This window comes from Eutrigla gurnardus (genome assembly GCF_963514095.1).
Source record: "Eutrigla gurnardus genome assembly, chromosome: 5".
NCBI classification, from domain to species: domain Eukaryota; kingdom Metazoa; phylum Chordata; class Actinopteri; order Perciformes; family Triglidae; genus Eutrigla; species Eutrigla gurnardus.
The window spans coordinates 28,600,099-28,617,063 of record NC_139919.1 but is presented as its reverse complement, the minus strand read 5'-3'; the positions used below and the strand labels follow the sequence as shown (position 1 = coordinate 28,617,063).

At 44.9% G+C, this 16,965-nt stretch overlaps 2 protein-coding genes across 3 annotated transcripts in view; both read right to left on the bottom strand.

The window, feature by feature from the left end:
* The window catches only part of brd8b (bromodomain containing 8b), a 13,704-nt gene extending 6,634 nt beyond the window's left edge, over nt 1-7,070 (bottom strand). For both annotated transcript variants that reach the window (XM_084009333.1, XM_084009334.1), the window contains exons 1-15: nt 7,002-7,070; nt 5,865-5,961; nt 5,299-5,368; nt 5,159-5,208; nt 4,926-5,048; nt 4,763-4,843; nt 3,785-3,849; nt 3,190-3,389; nt 2,717-2,902; nt 2,334-2,427; nt 1,936-2,057; nt 1,380-1,821; nt 1,254-1,291; nt 707-906; nt 338-430 (exon numbers count right to left, since the gene is read on the bottom strand). In XM_084009333.1, coding sequence (XP_083865459.1) covers nt 338-430; nt 707-906; nt 1,254-1,291; nt 1,380-1,821; nt 1,936-2,057; nt 2,334-2,427; nt 2,717-2,902; nt 3,190-3,389; nt 3,785-3,849; nt 4,763-4,843; nt 4,926-5,048; nt 5,159-5,208; nt 5,299-5,368; nt 5,865-5,961; nt 7,002-7,020 — 1,880 coding nt within the window. In that variant the 5' untranslated portion in view covers nt 7,021-7,070. The remainder of the gene's footprint in view (nt 1-337; nt 431-706; nt 907-1,253; nt 1,292-1,379; nt 1,822-1,935; nt 2,058-2,333; nt 2,428-2,716; nt 2,903-3,189; nt 3,390-3,784; nt 3,850-4,762; nt 4,844-4,925; nt 5,049-5,158; nt 5,209-5,298; nt 5,369-5,864; nt 5,962-7,001) is intronic.
* Nucleotides 7,071-8,546: 1,476 nt separating this feature from the next.
* The window catches only part of gpc4 (glypican 4), a 33,133-nt gene continuing 24,714 nt past the window's right edge, over nt 8,547-16,965 (bottom strand). Inside the window, exons 3-9 of the mRNA XM_084009784.1 lie at nt 15,017-15,414; nt 13,503-13,668; nt 12,601-12,731; nt 12,371-12,517; nt 12,164-12,288; nt 11,904-12,076; nt 8,547-11,619 (exon numbers count right to left, since the gene is read on the bottom strand). Coding sequence (XP_083865910.1) covers nt 11,396-11,619; nt 11,904-12,076; nt 12,164-12,288; nt 12,371-12,517; nt 12,601-12,731; nt 13,503-13,668; nt 15,017-15,414 — 1,364 coding nt within the window. The 3' untranslated portion in view covers nt 8,547-11,395. The remainder of the gene's footprint in view (nt 11,620-11,903; nt 12,077-12,163; nt 12,289-12,370; nt 12,518-12,600; nt 12,732-13,502; nt 13,669-15,016; nt 15,415-16,965) is intronic.

Sequence of the window (16,965 nt, the reverse complement as noted above, 5' to 3'; positions counted from 1 at the left end):
AGATCACAGTCTACGGTCATCAGTTTCAGTACGTCTTTTTAAGCAAATGTAAAGGAAACAGATTTGTTTTTGTACCATTGTGTTAGAAGATATAACTGGAGGAATAAATAAATGTGGAAAAAATGAATAAAAATGGAACGGTCACCTCAGTATTTTGTTTAATCCTGGGTACGGCGCTGTATATTATTATTATTATAATGTTGCTGCATGAATTCATGTCTCCTGCTGATGCAACAGTTCATTACACTCAGCATCGAGGCACTAAAAACCGCTGACATTGACTTTGAGGTATTGTGAAAAATATTTTTGCCGACTAAGACATTTGAAGAAGCTCCACCTGTGGTTGGCGGCGGCTCTCCACACCAGCATGATGGCCTTCTTCCAGATCTTCTGGGCCTGCACGGCCTCCTGGTCCTCACCACAGGTAGACCTGACGGAGCGAGAGAGGAAGGACTGAGACATGCAGGTGGAAACGAGGAAGCAGAAGAGAAATCCCCGAGGCGAGTAGAGACTCAGAGAAACGCAGCTCTAATCTGATTCAGAGGTCGTGAACTCCCATGACAACTGCAAGCTAAGCGTTATCCAGTTAAAGGGCAGGAGTTATGCCAGGACATTGCCCTAGATTTACCCGTGGTTACATATTAGCTCGTAGATCAAATTGCTCATCGTTATGACACAATCAGCACAAACACACAGGGGCACCTACAGCTGGGAAGAAGAGGCCGGGCTGCTGGCCAGCGAGTCCGCCGTGTAGCGCTGGGAGGGCGGGCCGTAGCCGTCCTCGCTCTCGCTGGCCGCCCGCTCCACCTCCGACAGGTAGGGGCCCTCCCCCTCCCCGCACTCCTCCTTCAGCTCCATGCCTTCTTCGGGGTCGCCCTCGCTCCCAGCCTCCTCCTCCTTCACTTCCTGGATTCAAGAACACATCAGGTCCACATAGCATGGTTTTTACTTTTCAGATAAGCCCTGGTGACATCACTGTCATCTGACCTGAGCCAATCATAACAAAGCCCCGTTTATGGGAGCAGATTGGCCGGACGCTCACTGGTCGTTACTGGATGACGTTAGATGAGATTCAAAAGTATAAAGTAAGCATCCTCTGGTTAATAAAAAACTATGTAAATAGATGGATGAAAAGGAAAGGTCGTCAATCTATGAGACAACATTAGGATGAAGCTCCCTGCGGCCGCTTTTCTTCCAGAACAAAGACGGGCCCTGAGAGGAAAAGGATTTGCATGTGTGTGTGCATGTGTTACCTTGGACTCTTTCCCAGACACAGAGCTGTCCTCGGAGTCTGAAGGACGGAAATGAGAAAGGGGGAAAACGTAAATGTATAAGCGTGATCCCTGTGTGTGTGTGTGTGTGTGTGTGACATCACCCACCTAGACAGGGTGGGTTGGGCTCCGGCTGGCTCCACTCCTCTCCTTCACTCTTCACCGTCGCCTCGGCGGCGTCCTTCCCCGCCGCCGGCCCCTCCTCCATGACCTCGCTCCCTGTGGCGCCGTCGTCGTCGGTGACAGAAGAGGTGACGTCGCTCCCCACCACCTCCGTCCCCTCGCAGTTCCCCTTCCTCTGCTCTCTTTTCGTCTCCGGTTGACTCGACTGGGCGTCTATGCTGGCAGGAATCAGGGCCGACATCACGTCCACGCCCTGAGGCTCCTGAGGCGGGTCGGAGTCTTGCAGGTCGGACGCCGGGTCCGAGGCCTTCAGCTCCTGGGTCTCCCAGGGGCCGGAAAGGGTGTGTCCTTCTGAGACGGCCTCTTCACACAGAGAGAGAGCCGCTTCCACTGCTGCCGCATCCAAGGCCTCCACAGAGTCGTCCACCTGGGAGGAAGGAGGAACATCTCTTTGTTGTTACACAGATGGGTCTGGTGCTTAACTGCATTTTAAGCCTAATAAAAAAGACTTCACATCGTGCTTGACAAACACAGTCTGCACCTTCTCCTCGATGATGGCTATGATGTCTCCAAACTCGTCTCCCATGTAAGACACAGCTACGAGGTCCTCCTCCACCAACCCCGTCTCCTCGCCGAGCTCCGCCTTTACCTCCACGCCATCCTCTGCGAACACAGAGTAGGAAATAAGAAGGAGTAACTAACGGGTCTGAAGCCAGCAGGGTTTGACGAATATCGCTGATATTCAATGTCTTTAGACGAAGATTCAGAGCGTCTTTCATACCATTAACTATAAAACAAACTTACAGGAACATTGCATTAGTGCACCATGGATTCACCTCTCTGTCACTCAAACACACGAAGCAATTCAACTCCAGAACATTCTAAATGTATCGTAAAAAGATGGTTTCATTAGTCTCCAGTAAATGTGCGTACTCGTACCTGTGATGATCACATGACCGGGTGGTAAGACGGCGGTGGCGGTGACTGTCTGGACTCCATTGGTGAGGCTTCCAGTCGAGTCTCCCTCCCCAACCTGAGATCAACGAACACAAGAACAACACAAGAGTGAGGTTTTAATACAGCACCGCCATGAAAGTCACCAAAGCAGTGAACTGATGCACGCAATTATATAATAAAGATATAAACTATAAGCCAAATAAAGAGTCAAATATTGATTCCACTGTTACCTTTGGAGGTTTACAGTAGCATTTCTATAATTTAGACTTCATGGTGTTTATCTTTGAATCTCGCCTGTTGCTTCATATTTTATATCATTTTAATCTCCTGGTATTTTGGATGTTTCGATCTAAGGCGGCTCTCACCAGACGGGGGCTGGCCGAGATCAGGTTGCCTTTTTTCAGCAGCTCCGAGAGGAGCGGCGAGGGCGGCGGCGTGGCCTTCTGGGCGAGGAGCCTCTTCTGTGGTGAATCGTCTACTAGAGCGACCAGGCCTCCGTCTTTGGGCCCCGGAGCCTCCGTCGCTGGGAGGAACACGCCGACCCCCTGGGCCTGAGGGCGGAGGCAGCAAAGAAATCAGGGGGAGGAGTCAGCAACAAGTGTGAGATTCACTTTTAGAGATGAACTCAGAATGAGACACACTGGAGATACAGACACAGTGCTGATTTCTCCAGATATGTAGACACACATTAACATGTGGAACAGCCCACCAGTCCATCACAGTGAAGCCGACTTCAGTGTGTCGGCTGAAGTACAGTCACTAATATATTCTGTGATATTAATTTCATAATAAAAGGCTGGCAGACGACACTGGATGGAGAAAACTAGGATGTTCTTACAACAGAGTGGGTGGAGGTGGTGGTAGAGGAGGTGGTGGTGGTGGAAGTGGTGTCATCAGAGGCAACACCTCCGGTATCCATGGGCGGCGTGGGGGCCGAGGAGTCGGCCTGAGCGTCCACGGCGGGGGGGCTGGCACCCAGAGGGGAACGTACAGTCACACTGGGCAGACGCTTCGGCGTGTTCTTCATCGCCTGCCGAGCTGCGACGGACAGACGGACGGAAGAAATCGGTTTTATTTCCTTTGTTCAAGGAGTCAGAAACACAAAGAAACCAGAAACGATGTGAAAGCAGCGACGTGTTGTTATAAGAAATATATTCCGAGACGACGACGTGACATTTTACGTTTAGAGATCCATGAATCATTAACACACAAAAACATACAAACGCTGGGATTACAGTGAACTTCATGTGCGTTTGGCAACGACGATGACGACAGAAATCTGTTGCGACATCTTCACCGCGTCGTGCCAGGTCATGCATCGGAAACGACACGATGGCAACACCCGTCACAGACGCACGCCGGACATCGCAACAGGATCGGCGCCGCTCCGACTTCCTGCAGAGAGATGACGGCGCTCAGCAGAGTGAACCCACCTTGGTACGCCGTTTCTGTGGCTTTCCTCTTCTGTTCCGCTTCCTCCTCCGCCTGCTTCTTCTTTCTGTGGTTGAAAATAAAAAAAATTCAAACAGCTTAACGATTTGAGAAGATGGTTCACAGAAGGGTTTAATGAGGGAAACGCAGCCAGCTGGCTGAACCCTTTGTAACGATGGAGGTGTCATTGAGCAATTAGCTGCTCCGGGGGGATCCCCTCTTTGTAATTAAGACTCTCAGTAGTTTATTCTAAGGTGAACAGGAGTTGAACATTTCTGACGCTTGTGATTCATCGTCTCTTTGTGTCATCATCTGCCAGGCGGCATTAAAATGCAACGCTCAGCAGCTTTTGAGGGAATTCTATAGTAGATGAAGATACATGGGACAAATACACTATAACATAAATGCACTACACATTAAATAGGAGCAAAGGTGGGCAGTACTTGTGTAGAATTTTCAGGTATCGATGCTTTTACTTGAGTGTTTATTTTTCGGGCTTCTTTTATACTTTTACTCCCCACATTTAAAACAAATATCGGTACTTTCTGCTCCTCACATTTTCAAAACAGGCTTGTTACTTTAGTTTTAATGCATTTGAGGGAAATAATCTATATTTCCTATTTATGTAACGTGAGTTAGCCTTGAAAACAAAAGAAAAACAGCCAGGAGAAAACTCCTACTTTTTACTTTGAGTCTAATTTGAAACGGCTGGTTTGCATATTAAAGATAATATAAGGTGATGTAGAAATGGCAGTAAAGATTGTCTGGAATGTTAATTTATGGACAAATTATCTTCTCCTGATTAATAGATGAGGCCTGTTATGAATTGGATGTTGACGGTTTGTCATTTTTTTAAAAAGTGGATCCCGAGAAAAAGAATAGATTTGGAGAGAAACGGTTCTCGAACGTGCACATCGGCTCTGAAAGTCACACGTTCGTATCTGTTTGGTATGAAAAAGAGGAAGTGATAAGAGTCTTACAGTGTGATCTCTGCCCACAGCTCCTTCAGCTGGGAGTCCATGTGACCCGTCTGGATCAGATCCACCTCCTTCTTCAACTTCCTGTCAGGACAGAAAGCACAGGAGGGTTCCAGATCGTGTCTCACAATCAAACCTCGTACATGTCTTTTCAGTATGTGCGTACCTGTACTGCTCTTGTGTGTCACGCAGTAGTTTCTTCAGTTCCTCTATCCGCTCCGTGGTTAACCTCCGAACGATGACATCTTCGATGGTTTCCACTACCTCGCCCTTCTCACCACGCTTTCGCCTGGAACACACACATCAAATCAACTCACAAAATCATTCCTGTGCATAAACAGACAAAAGAGTGACAACGCATGATTCGAATTCTGCACATAGTTGTGTTAGAATACTGACTTGGGTGCTTCTGTGGCCTCCAGCAGCTCGGAGTATTGTGAGGCACAGTGCTGAGAAACGAGAAAGACAATTTGTTATGCCGAGACAAAATGTTAGTCACGATTATCTGCTCTGAAGACAAACAGAGAAAACGTTCCCACCTTCTGTGAGAACCAGTCAGGTGGACGTCCAGGCTCTGAGAAAGGCTTGATGGCTCGACTTACAGACACCCTGGAACACAGAGAGAATGAACACATGTTGAGAAAAACAGCTGGATATAAATGCATGCGGTAACTGAATAAATGCTCTGAAATCAGGATTAAATAAAGACTAGGGGCTGATACAGATTATTACTCATCTATGACACCGATATAACCAGGGTGTGAGATCCTACCTGTAACCATTCAGACCAGAAGTTGCACAAGTCTGACCTCTAGTGGCGAGGACTCAGAATAACACATTCTACTTGTCCTCAAGGATGGACATAACCAGATAATGAATAATAAACTATTGAGATGGTATGATGAGTATATTTTATTGTCCATATAATGGAGGTATTAAAGTCTCGGATTATTAAATTAAATCACACACTGCTAACACAAAACACACGTCTCCTCCTGTTCTGATACAACAGACAGAAACCGGCCTGATTTCTGATGTGAAAGACAACAAAAAAAGTAAAAAATAAAAACGGTTGTGAAAATGGCTGAGTGGGATTTCTTCTCACCAGTTTTGGTCGCCGCTCCTCATGACAGAGGAGGCCAGGCACAGTTTCTCCCTGACCGACCAGGGCTCCGTCGGCCCCACATTGAGGATCTTGTGTTCTGTGGGGGGGAAAAGAGAAAAAGGACCAAATATAGAGCAAAATCATATCCTGTCTAGTGGTCGACCGATATGGGTTTTTACAATGCCGATAATATGTTATTGTTGTTATCATGTTTAACGTTTTATCTCTGTGCACGTGACAAATAATGAACCTTGTTGTTGTTTTTTGCATCTGATAAAATGCAAGAAATCAATAATAATAAATGAGACACATAATTGCTGAACTTAAACACTGAGAAGTCCCTATAATTTATTCTCAGACAGCCAGAGGCCTTCGACCATTCAATATAACATTACACATGACGTCATCGTCATCAAATGTGCATAAAACACATAACACGGACACACGAGGTGGAGTTGCTGTGTCTTTCATTAGCTGTTACGTTTCTACGTTAACCGGCTGTCATCTCAGGACGAGCGCCGGTAGCCGTTTTGTTTTTGTTTTGGTTTGTTTTTCCGGAAAATTTCGTGAATGGCAACACAAAGCCAGTTACGCTAAAAGACGCGTTTGTTCCCCCTGCAACCAAATAAACCCTTATATTATGTGATTTATGAATGATGTAAACATAATAACATATGACAGTTACGCTGGGGAGTCTACTATAAGGTGCTTTATTGTCATTGTTTATCAACATAAGCTAGCTACCACTAGCTTAGATGTTGATAGCAACTTGCTAGCTTGTATCGCGTTTAGATGAGGCTCCTGTGACGTAATACAGCACTTTGTCTTTTATTGTACAAGTACCAGGACTTAAATGCAACACACACAACCGTTTAAACTGATTGTAAGTGACGGTGCTGCAGACAATAACAAACACTGAGCGGTTGCTAACGGTAGCGTTAGCTTAGCGGTGTTGATTACGGGGGACACATTCGCGGGACACACACACGGCTACGCGGGGAAACGTTTTACCGAGAAACGGGTCAATCAGACGAAAGTAACCGCGACGAACAGAGTTTGTTTAATCGTTAAGTTTTTTTCTGTTAATTGTGAAATCAAGGAGAGAATCGAGAAAGAGTTTGGGAAATATTTACTCACTGCCGATGCCGCTCGCCATTTCTTTTGTGAGAAGAAGGCCGTGAGCAACAACAACTTCCGCCGGACGCATTTCAGTGTAACACGTATGTTACAGTCGACTGGAAATAAGCGAAGTAGAATAAAAAATATATAAAAGGTAAAATACATTTGACAGAGTGCAGCCAAGTCAGTTGAGCCAACTAAAACACTAATATATATATATGTATATATATGTATATGTATGTATGTGTATATGTATATGTATGTATATATATATATATATATATATATATATATATATATATATATATATATATATATATATATATATATATATATATATATGTATATATATGTATATGTACGTATATATATATATATGTATATATATATATGTGTATATACACATATATATGTCCTACTAATTTCTGGAGTATCAGGGAATTTAAAAAAGTATTTTCCAGTCAGGAATATCAGGGAGTTTGTAGCATATTTACATTTAAGTCACCAATTAATCAAAAAGTAATATTTCCCACTCTGTATTTACTTTCTCACAAGTTTCCCCTGTTTCGTGAGTGGTTGTTATCGGTATGGGTATTCTTATCCACATTCTTTTCATGCCTTTAACTGCACAAATCATATTTTATAATAATGTTGTCTGGTGATCCCTTAAAAGAGTTGGTGGTTCAAGTCACATTGAAATACTTTAAATACTGTTGTTCAAGGTTCAAGATTTTTATGTGTTTATACAATACAGGATTGCACAAATAACACACAGTCATAGACAATGTGTAAAGTGATATTCAAATAGTGGAATTAGAATAAAATATAAGCAATAGCATGGAGAAAGAAATAGAACATAATTACTACGAAAGAAAGAAAGAAAAGCTAAATTATATTTACATGGAATCTATACGATATGTGTGATAACAGTCTCTCTATTGACGCTATGATTTTAAACACTCTGTTACACTGTGTTAAAGTGGGAATGAGGACACTGCTGTGTAATGTAGCTTATAAAACCAGCATAACAGGAAGTTGCATTTACATTTGGTGGCGGCGGGTCAGTTTTGGATATCCATTGCTTGCTTGCTCTGATAAAGAAAGAGCTCTACAGGGAGTTCTGTTTTCAATGTGTTTTATTTTTTATTTTACAAATACACTAAATTATGCTTGTAAAGGCTTACTGTGTTTCCCAAGAGCAAACACATCCATAGATTTCTTTCTTTTTATAATCACCTTTATTCAGATGTGTCAAAAGTACAGATACTTGTGTTCAAAAAGATTCTGGTAAAAGTAAAAGTACTGATTTAACTTTCTTTACTCAAGTAAAAAGTGGAAAAAGTACAGGCACTGAAATGTACTCAGAGTATAAAGTAAAAAGTATCCCTTTGAAGTACATGAAAGTACCAGTAGTAGTAAAGTTGTTATAATAATAAATACCAAGTACAGATACCTGAACATTCTACTTGAGTACATTAACATAGTATTTGTACTTCATTCTCACACCTGAAACTGGAGACGAGTCACTGAAGAGCTTTGATAAAATGAGACCATTCACAACAGTTTAAATATTGGCAGTCTTTATTTCAACAAGACTAAGAAATGTTGTTTAATATACATTTTCTCTTACAATTTAACATCTATCTCATCTTGTTTTTCCATAACATTTAGGAGATACTCTGACAGGTAAAAATCTGGTGTACTGTTATGGCCTCTTTTAGAGACATCTAAACCGGCTGCTCTTTATTTACACTTTTTTTCTTCCTTTAATTCTTCTCAGTTTCTCCTCAGAAAATGAGTCCTTTCTGTTCTTGTGGGCCAAAAGGCTGATGGAAGGGTTTATTCAACACCTGTCCAACTCAACTTGGAAGTCACTAGACCGAAGTTGCTCCGCGGATCAAATGAACAACATCCAGCAGCTGGACCAACTCACGCCAGCCGGATAAAAACGTTGCTGCCCTGGCCCGCAAGCACAGACATTTACCATCGTCGCTCCGACACGTTTCCTCTCGGAAAGAAGTCGGGGCTTCTTCACACTCGACACATCTCTTCCACGTGACACGGACACATGCACAAGTCCTGGTAGAAATGTTGGTGGAACACACACACAAAAAAAAAAAAACCTGAACTGAACCAGTCACAAGCAGAGGTAACGTGAACTCAAGCTGCTGAAGCACAGCTCCATTCGTTTAAATCAAGGCTTCGGCATTTCATGTGGGAGACTAACAGTTTCATCAAATCCTTCAAAGTCTGATTCTTAACATTGATGTCCTTGATTTGTCTGCCAATTAGTGACATCACCTTTTTGTTGTTGAAGAAAATGTCATATTAGTCTACAATCAACCTGTCAAAGCCAAACCAGAGGCCCAAAGGTTGTGTCCACTAATCACAGTCCGCCTTAACGCAGCCAATCGGTTCAGACCTGCAGACAAATGTGAAACATGCTAATCCATTTTTTTTTTTAATTTCCCACAAAATGCATATTCAAAGCCCACCAAATCTGATCAAATTAAATCATGTAGTTTGAGAAATGGATTATTTTTGCACACGGAAGCAGTCTGAATACTGTATGTTGGATCTTCTACGTCGGTTCTGCATGTTTTGAGGACGTTAGAACACATAAGTTATTGTACAGAAGCCTCGGCCGGATCACTTTAGAGAGGAAAACGGCCGGCTAATGCAACTCAATTATAACCCCGATTATAAAACGAGAAGATACAAGAAGATCTTACGTTGTGCTCGTCAGCTGGTAACAATACACTCGAACACCCGACCGGGAATCGGAGCAAATAACATACAAATCATCAACATCTACATTCTTTTCTTTTTTTAACCTCGAGGCGTTGCTAATAATGTACCACGGTAAAAAAAAATAAAAAATAGATCAGGCACCATACATTGCATTCATTTTGGTAGCTTCAACATTCAACATTCCACCTTAACTTGAAATGAGAACGTGAGGACGAGGATAGGTAGATCAGAATGGAACGGTCCATTTACACTGAGGGACGCCGTTTTAAGAGGCACAAGTGTGTATTATGGGATGTGTGGGTGAGAAAAAAACAAAAAGCACAAAAAAAAAAAAAAAAAAAACTGTGCACACTGACCAAAAGTGCCCCCGACGTCTGTGCACATCGTCCTCTTCCACCACCTAAAAACTAGCAGTAAAATCCACTGTAGTACCTAATATATATCTTCATACCAAAAATAACTAAACATTACAACACCTCTTCAACGTAAAACCCTGTATTAAAATAATCTTTTCTCGATTCCGTTTGATCAAAGCACCGTCTTTTTGTTCCTCCTCTGTAGTTTACTGTGAACGCTCTGAACGTACGCGTCGCCCCCCTCCTCTCCTCAAACCAGTAAGACTGTAGAGACTGTGCTGAACTGAGCTTACAGTACCAAAACAAACAAAAAAAAAGGGGGGGGGGGAGGGGGGTATGGGGGTGGGGCATTCAGGACTTGTCAGCTTTTGCCTTCTTTAGAGGGTTAATGCCAGGGGAGTCCTCCTCCTTCCACGCCAGTTCACCTTTTTTTCACCAGGATGCAGCAACACATCTCAACTCCATCAGACACTTTCAACTCAACGTCACGAGATTGCATTGACAACGAGAGCATGCATGAGGTATGACCTTACTATTTAAGCTGAGGAAATTAAATTAAAACAATTAATGAAAAAGGAAATTAAAACGATGCAGACATACAATATGCATGTTTGGGCTTAAAGAATGATTCCATGTCCGGGTCAACACATAGAAAACCTGCGCTGTCACTTTCTCTCGCTGGATTTCTGAGAGAGAAAAAAAAGCAAACAAAAGCTCCAACTGCACTTTTAGTGGAGATCAACAGCTAACTTCATCGTTTCTGATGCATGTAAATGAGTAAATGCATGTCGAATGATTCAACATTAAACGACTTGTTGATCTAAAAAAATGGAAAGAATTAAAAAAAAAAAAAAACATCCTCAGAAACAAAGACACATCCCACCACAGGCACTTCCATGTTCAAACAAACATCTGGCTTACCGTCTTAGATATCACATGGCAATCATTGAAGAAAGGCACAAAATGTATTATGAGATTAAAATTGCCAAAAATGTAGACAATTATATGCTGTTTGTCTCGCTGCAAGCAGAACCATAGTGAAGCTCCAAAAGAGCCATAAGGATTAAAAAGGTCAATCTGGGGAGAAAAAAAAGGTGGATTTCTTGGCAAGAAAATCATATCGCTGTACACTGATGTCCTTAAAAACATACGAATAATTAAAAGTGAAGTTATTGTAATATTAAGAAGAGTCTTTCCTCCCCCAACGGCGGACAGTCCAAGGTCCTGAAGGCAGTCTTTTTAAAGTCTCTCTGACAGTTTTCTCCTTTCGCTCCATCATTCCTGGTCTCTCTTCCTCAGCCAGTTTTATCTCCAGTGTGGAGCGAGCAGGGCCAGGGCCAGGCCGCAGAGCGCCAGCGCCATGCTTCCCTGCGAGGCGGCGGCGGCGGCGGCTGACGGAGCCTTAACCACCACCTGGTTGACGCGGGGGTTGCCGGGGTTCGGTGGAGTGGAGAAGTAGATGTCCCGGTCCGTGTCGCAGGACGGAGAGTCGCAGCTGCTGCCGCTCTCCTGTCCGCTGGCATCCTCGTCTAAAAACATGAATAAAGAAGATAACAGGAGGGTCAGCTGGGTCATATCAACATCAGAAATAACAGCTGATTTATCATGTCTATTTATGCTTTTACTAGATATGTATTTTTTTTTATCTACTTGTAACTTTTAGTAACTTTTGTTTCTTTTGGATTTGTGTTTGATGTCGGTGTGTTTCTGTGTCTTATATGTCATCACTTTAACATGTTGTTGTTATGTTTCTGGCTCTTAAATCCAAAATAAAATCAATCAACCAACCAATCAATCAATCAACCACGCTCACCGTTGTCAACAGAGATGTCGTTGCCGCTGTGTGCCGCTTTGAGCCAGCTCGTCATTTCCTTCAAAACTGCAATCTGACTGCGAATCACAATGTCTGGCTTCGTTATGTCCACGTCCACGTCAGGGTTCGACACTTGATTGGCCAGCCCGTTGCCGATGACGACCGACTCGTACCTTAGATGGAGAATAAATATCCCTTAGTTTTACGTTAAGTTACCGATGCGTAAACACAGTAAAAGGCAGCGTGTGTGTGTCTCCTACCTGCTTTTTGCGGTTCCGTTCCAGCAGTCGTCCCCGGGTGCGATCCTCTCACCTGCACAGACGGTCTCTGGCAACGTGGACCAGAACTTCTTTGCGTGTTTCAGCTTCTTCTTCACGTCGTTTGTCTGAAAAACAAAGCAAAGTCAAGAAACCTGCAACGAGCAAAGCGGGAGTGGTCTTGGTTGTGTTCTCGGGGGGTTTCCTCACCAAGCGGTCCAGACTGGTCCCGGCGGCCGTCGTGGGCCTGGCGTCGGGACTGTAAGGGCGGAAGCGGCCGTTGAAGCCCGTATCTTTGATGGAGCGTTTGGAGCGGAAGGCCATGCTTGCTTTCGGTTGCCCACATCCTTGGAAAACCTGTCAGAAATGAGCAAACGGTTACTTTAGTGGAAATGCTCTCTTCATTTCTATTTGTATTTCTCTTTAAATACTGCACTCACTTTCTGGGACACTTGCATGCTGTTCTCCTGCATGTTCATGATGGCCTCGGAAATCTTCACGTCGATGGGATCCACGACGGACTCAAAGTTAAACGGTCCTTCGAGCCGGTCGGCCAGACTCAGCATGGCATCTGGAAAAAATCAGAACGGAACTTAAAAAAAAAAGAACATAAAATGGATGAAATATGATTTTTTTTTGCTTGATGTTGCAATAAAAAAAGCTGCCACTAGGGGGAAGCACACACTCAGGAGATGCAGATTGTGAACCAGCGATGGAGGCAGTAGAGTGAGCATAGATGCATGTAATGGTGGTGTATAGAAGCCATAGAAACATCTTCTGGCTGAAGAGAGCATGAATATAAGCGGGAGAACAGCGGATAAACGCAACAGCCTGAAGTCCTGAACCTGATCTGGGTCTGTGTTTACACAACACAGGAGCTGCATTCATCGTGTGGGTCACAACATGTACAACTTGTGCTCCCCCCCTCCCTCCCTGCCTTTACTTATACAAGATGCTAAAGAATGAAGGACGTGCTTGTACATGATTTTTTACAGTAAACACTGTTCCTTTGTTAAACAGGTTTCTGTTGAACTGAGAATAACCTAGGATTTATATTTATATATATATCATCTAATTACCCCAGTTCCATCAGGCCACCAATCCCATCATGTCACACTGGTTTCATGGTTTCAAGAGGTGTTTAGATAAGGAAGTAGATTAGATCAAACTTTAATGATTTTCTTTTTGGGAGGGGGAAATATGAGCAACATGGCAACATGTAGAAGAACACAGGAGCAGGGGAGTGGTATAAATATGCTCCGTTGCCAAATCAAACAACTTTTAAAGCCATGTTTGGTTGCACGCTTGGGGTCAGGGTTCATTCAGGACGGTCTCCGCTCACCGAGGAAGTTGTTCCATTCGGTGTCCAAGTCGGCCTGGTTGGCCAAACAGCCACGCAGCACGTTGAGACAGTAGTTCTGGCAGGGCTTCAGGGCCACTTGGCCGGAGCAGTAGGGGCAGTACAACATCTTCATGGCCGCTCGCACACAGCTGGGAGACGCGCTGACCTGCAGGAGGAAGTGGAGGGGGAGACCGTTAGCATTTCACCGCCATGGGCACAGACTTAGACTCTGCATGACCGTTAGTTTTATAATCTCCGACTCCACAAACGAACAGTGTAATCATTAATGAATCACTGGCTGGAGCGGAAAAACATCCCGGACCAGAATGCAATGTGGCTCAGGCTATCAGCAGCAACGGAGATTTATACAGGAAACCCAGACGGGAGGGACGGGAGGGACGGGGTGTCTCCTAGTAGACTGTTAATACCAGTACTACTGTTAATACTACTACTGTTAATACTAGTACTACTGTTAATACTAGTACTACTGTTAAATACTAGTACTACTGTTAATACTCCTCCTGTTAATACTCCTCCTGTTAATACTACTACTACTGTTAATACTCCTCCTGTTAATACTCCTCCTGTTAATACTACTACTACTGTTAATACCAGTACTACTGTTAATACTACTACTGTTAATACTACTACTATCCTGTTCTAGTCCTGCTCCTGTTCTAGTCCTGCTCCTGTTCTAGTCCTGCTCCTGTTCTAGTCCTGCTCCTGTTCTGATCCTGTTGTAGTCCTGCTCCTGTTGTAGTCCTGCTTCGGTTCTAGTCCTGCTCCTGTTCTAGTCCTGCTCCTGTTCTAGTCCTGCTCCTGTTCTAGTCCTGCTCCTGTTCTAGTCCTGCTCCTGTTCTAGTCCTGCTCCTGTTGTAGTCCTGTTCTAGTCCTGCTCCTGTTCTAGTCCTGTTCTAGTCCTGCTCCTGTTCTAGTCCTGCTCCTGTTCTAGTCCTGTTCTAGTCCTGCTCCTGTTCTAGTCCTGTTCTAGTCCTGCTCCTGTTCTAGTCCTGTTCTAGTCCTGCTCCTGTTCTAGTCCTGCTCCTGTTCTAGTCCTGCTCCTGTTCTAGTCCTGCTCCTGTTCTAGTCCTGTTCTAGTCCTGCTCCTGTTCTAGTCCTGCTCCTGTTGTAGTCCTGTTCTAGTCCTGCTCCTGTTCTAGTCCTGTTCTAGTCCTGCTCCTGTTCTAGTCCTGCTCCTGTTCTAGTCCTGTTCTAGTCCTGCTCCTGTTCTAGTCCTGTTCTAGCCCTGATCCTGTTCTAGTCCTGCTCCTGTTGTAGTCCTGCTCCTGTTGTAGTCCTGCTTCTGTTGTAGTCCTGCTCCTGTTGTAGTCCTGTTCTAGTCCTGCTCCTGTTGTAGTCCTGTTCTAGTCCTGCTCCTGTTGTAGTCCTGTTCTAGTCCTGCTCCTGTTGTAGTCCTGTTCTAGTCCTGCTCCTGTTGTAGTCCTGTTGTGATATAACATTATAAATATTCCCTGAGTATTCTGACTGATGTCTGTTGAAGCAGAGCGACTCACCGTAGAAACCTTGTTGACGATCTCCGGCATGAGCGTGAGTCCGCGTACGAAGGTGCGCGCGGCGACGAAGGCCCGGGTCAGCTGGATGCGGAGCTTGCGCGGCACGTCGCCGAAGGGCTGCAGCTGCTCCGTGTGGCGGCTCACGCACTCCATGTAGGCGTCGCTGAACTCGTACTGCACGTTGACCAGCCGGAACATCCTCTCCAGGAGGTCGTTCCAGAAGTCCGACAGCATGGAGTCCAGGTTGACGGCGGCGCTGCCGGACACGTAGTACCGCGTCAGCGCCTCGAAGAAGTTCTTGAACAGCTCGGCGTTCTGCACGTACATCATCCCGTACGTCCGCACGAACATGTTGTGCAGCGAGGCCTCGGCGTTTTTCAAAAGCTCACGGAAAAACTCTGGAGAAGAGAAGAGGAGGAGGGATTAGTGCGATGACTAAACGCCGAGGCGGCAGAAACAATTTGACAATGTTAACATCTCGTGCCCGTCTACAGGGAGGGATTTATTTAAAAACATTACAAGGAAATTTAATTCGTATGATGGATAGCGTATTTCTTGGAACATAGAGGCTGAGATTATAACTCCATTACATCTCCTTATTTGGACACCGCTAATTCACACTTTGTATCCCATTGCAAAAACATACACTAAAAGGACACGGCGAGGCTTTTATTAAGGTAGTCCGCAGGTAAATAACTACATTATTGCTGAAATTACTGTATTATAATACAGCTGGACAGATGTTGAGATACCTCTCTGCTCGTGTCGTGACATTTCGAGCATCTAAAACAGAAACAGTTTAGGCATAAAATCTGTGATGAAAGGCAAAGGAATGTATTGTGGGGAGGAGGGCGTTTAGAAATGAGGAGATGAGGAGTGAGGCAGGAGGGGTGAAAGGTGGAGCCGGAGCATCTCTGTCGAGTATGGGAGCGCCGCTGCTCCTTCCTCTGTAGACTTGCCATTCAGCAGAGACGTCTGCTGTCACATTCCATTCGCTTTCCTTTCTCCCGGCTTGTCTTGGACTGTCCTTCAGAGGCATTTTCAATAGGATTACTGAATAATGCGCCCCCCCCTCCTCCCCTTCACCCTCCCGTATATGGACCTGTACCCCCCATCCAGCCCTGCATCTCCCCTCCCTCCGCTGCTTTCACTTCATCAGTTCCTTCAGAGAGCTCTCTTCACTAGAGACAGGGAACAATGACCTACTTCATCCTGAGGAATGTCCATCACCCCGCCACCTCACCCCCAATAATCCAGACCCCCACCCTTCTCCCACGGACACCCCCTCCTCAACTTTCTTAATCTGAACAAAATGAGAATTCCTCGGAGTCTCTGAAAAATGCTTCACCTTCAGTCTTGCGTGCACACAACCGTACACTCACCCCCCTTTTCACTCATCTCTTTTTTTTCTCCCCTCCCTCCCTGTGTGAGCACAAAACTTCTGTCCTGCTGCACGTTCTCTGGGTGCCCTCTGCTTGGCTTTGAAATGTAAAGTTCCCATGCTCTCACAGAGTCACTAAACGCTCCCTGCCACCACACACACACACACACACACACACACGCACACACCGAGCAGCACTGTCACTTCCACTTCAGACTGACACACTAAAAGAAAAAAATGAGGTGGGGAGGGGTGAGGGTGGCTTGGGGCGGGTTAAGTTGAGGGCTTTTTTAACTCCAAATCCCCACTGTGTCGCCAAGGATACCGGAAACACTGCAGCCCCTCCTTTTACCCCCCCAGCATCCCCCCCCCCAACACACACAGACATACAAAGCTGGAGAAGCAAGTTCCACGCTCCATTGACAGATTAAAACAAAAGGTCCCCCCCCCCCCCCCCCCCCCCCTGGAATGTCATAGTAGCCACAAGTTTAAAGTCGGTGAAAAGAGACGGAGGAGGTGAAGAGGAGGAGGAGGAGGAGGAGGCACGAAACAGGACAAACTCCTCTAT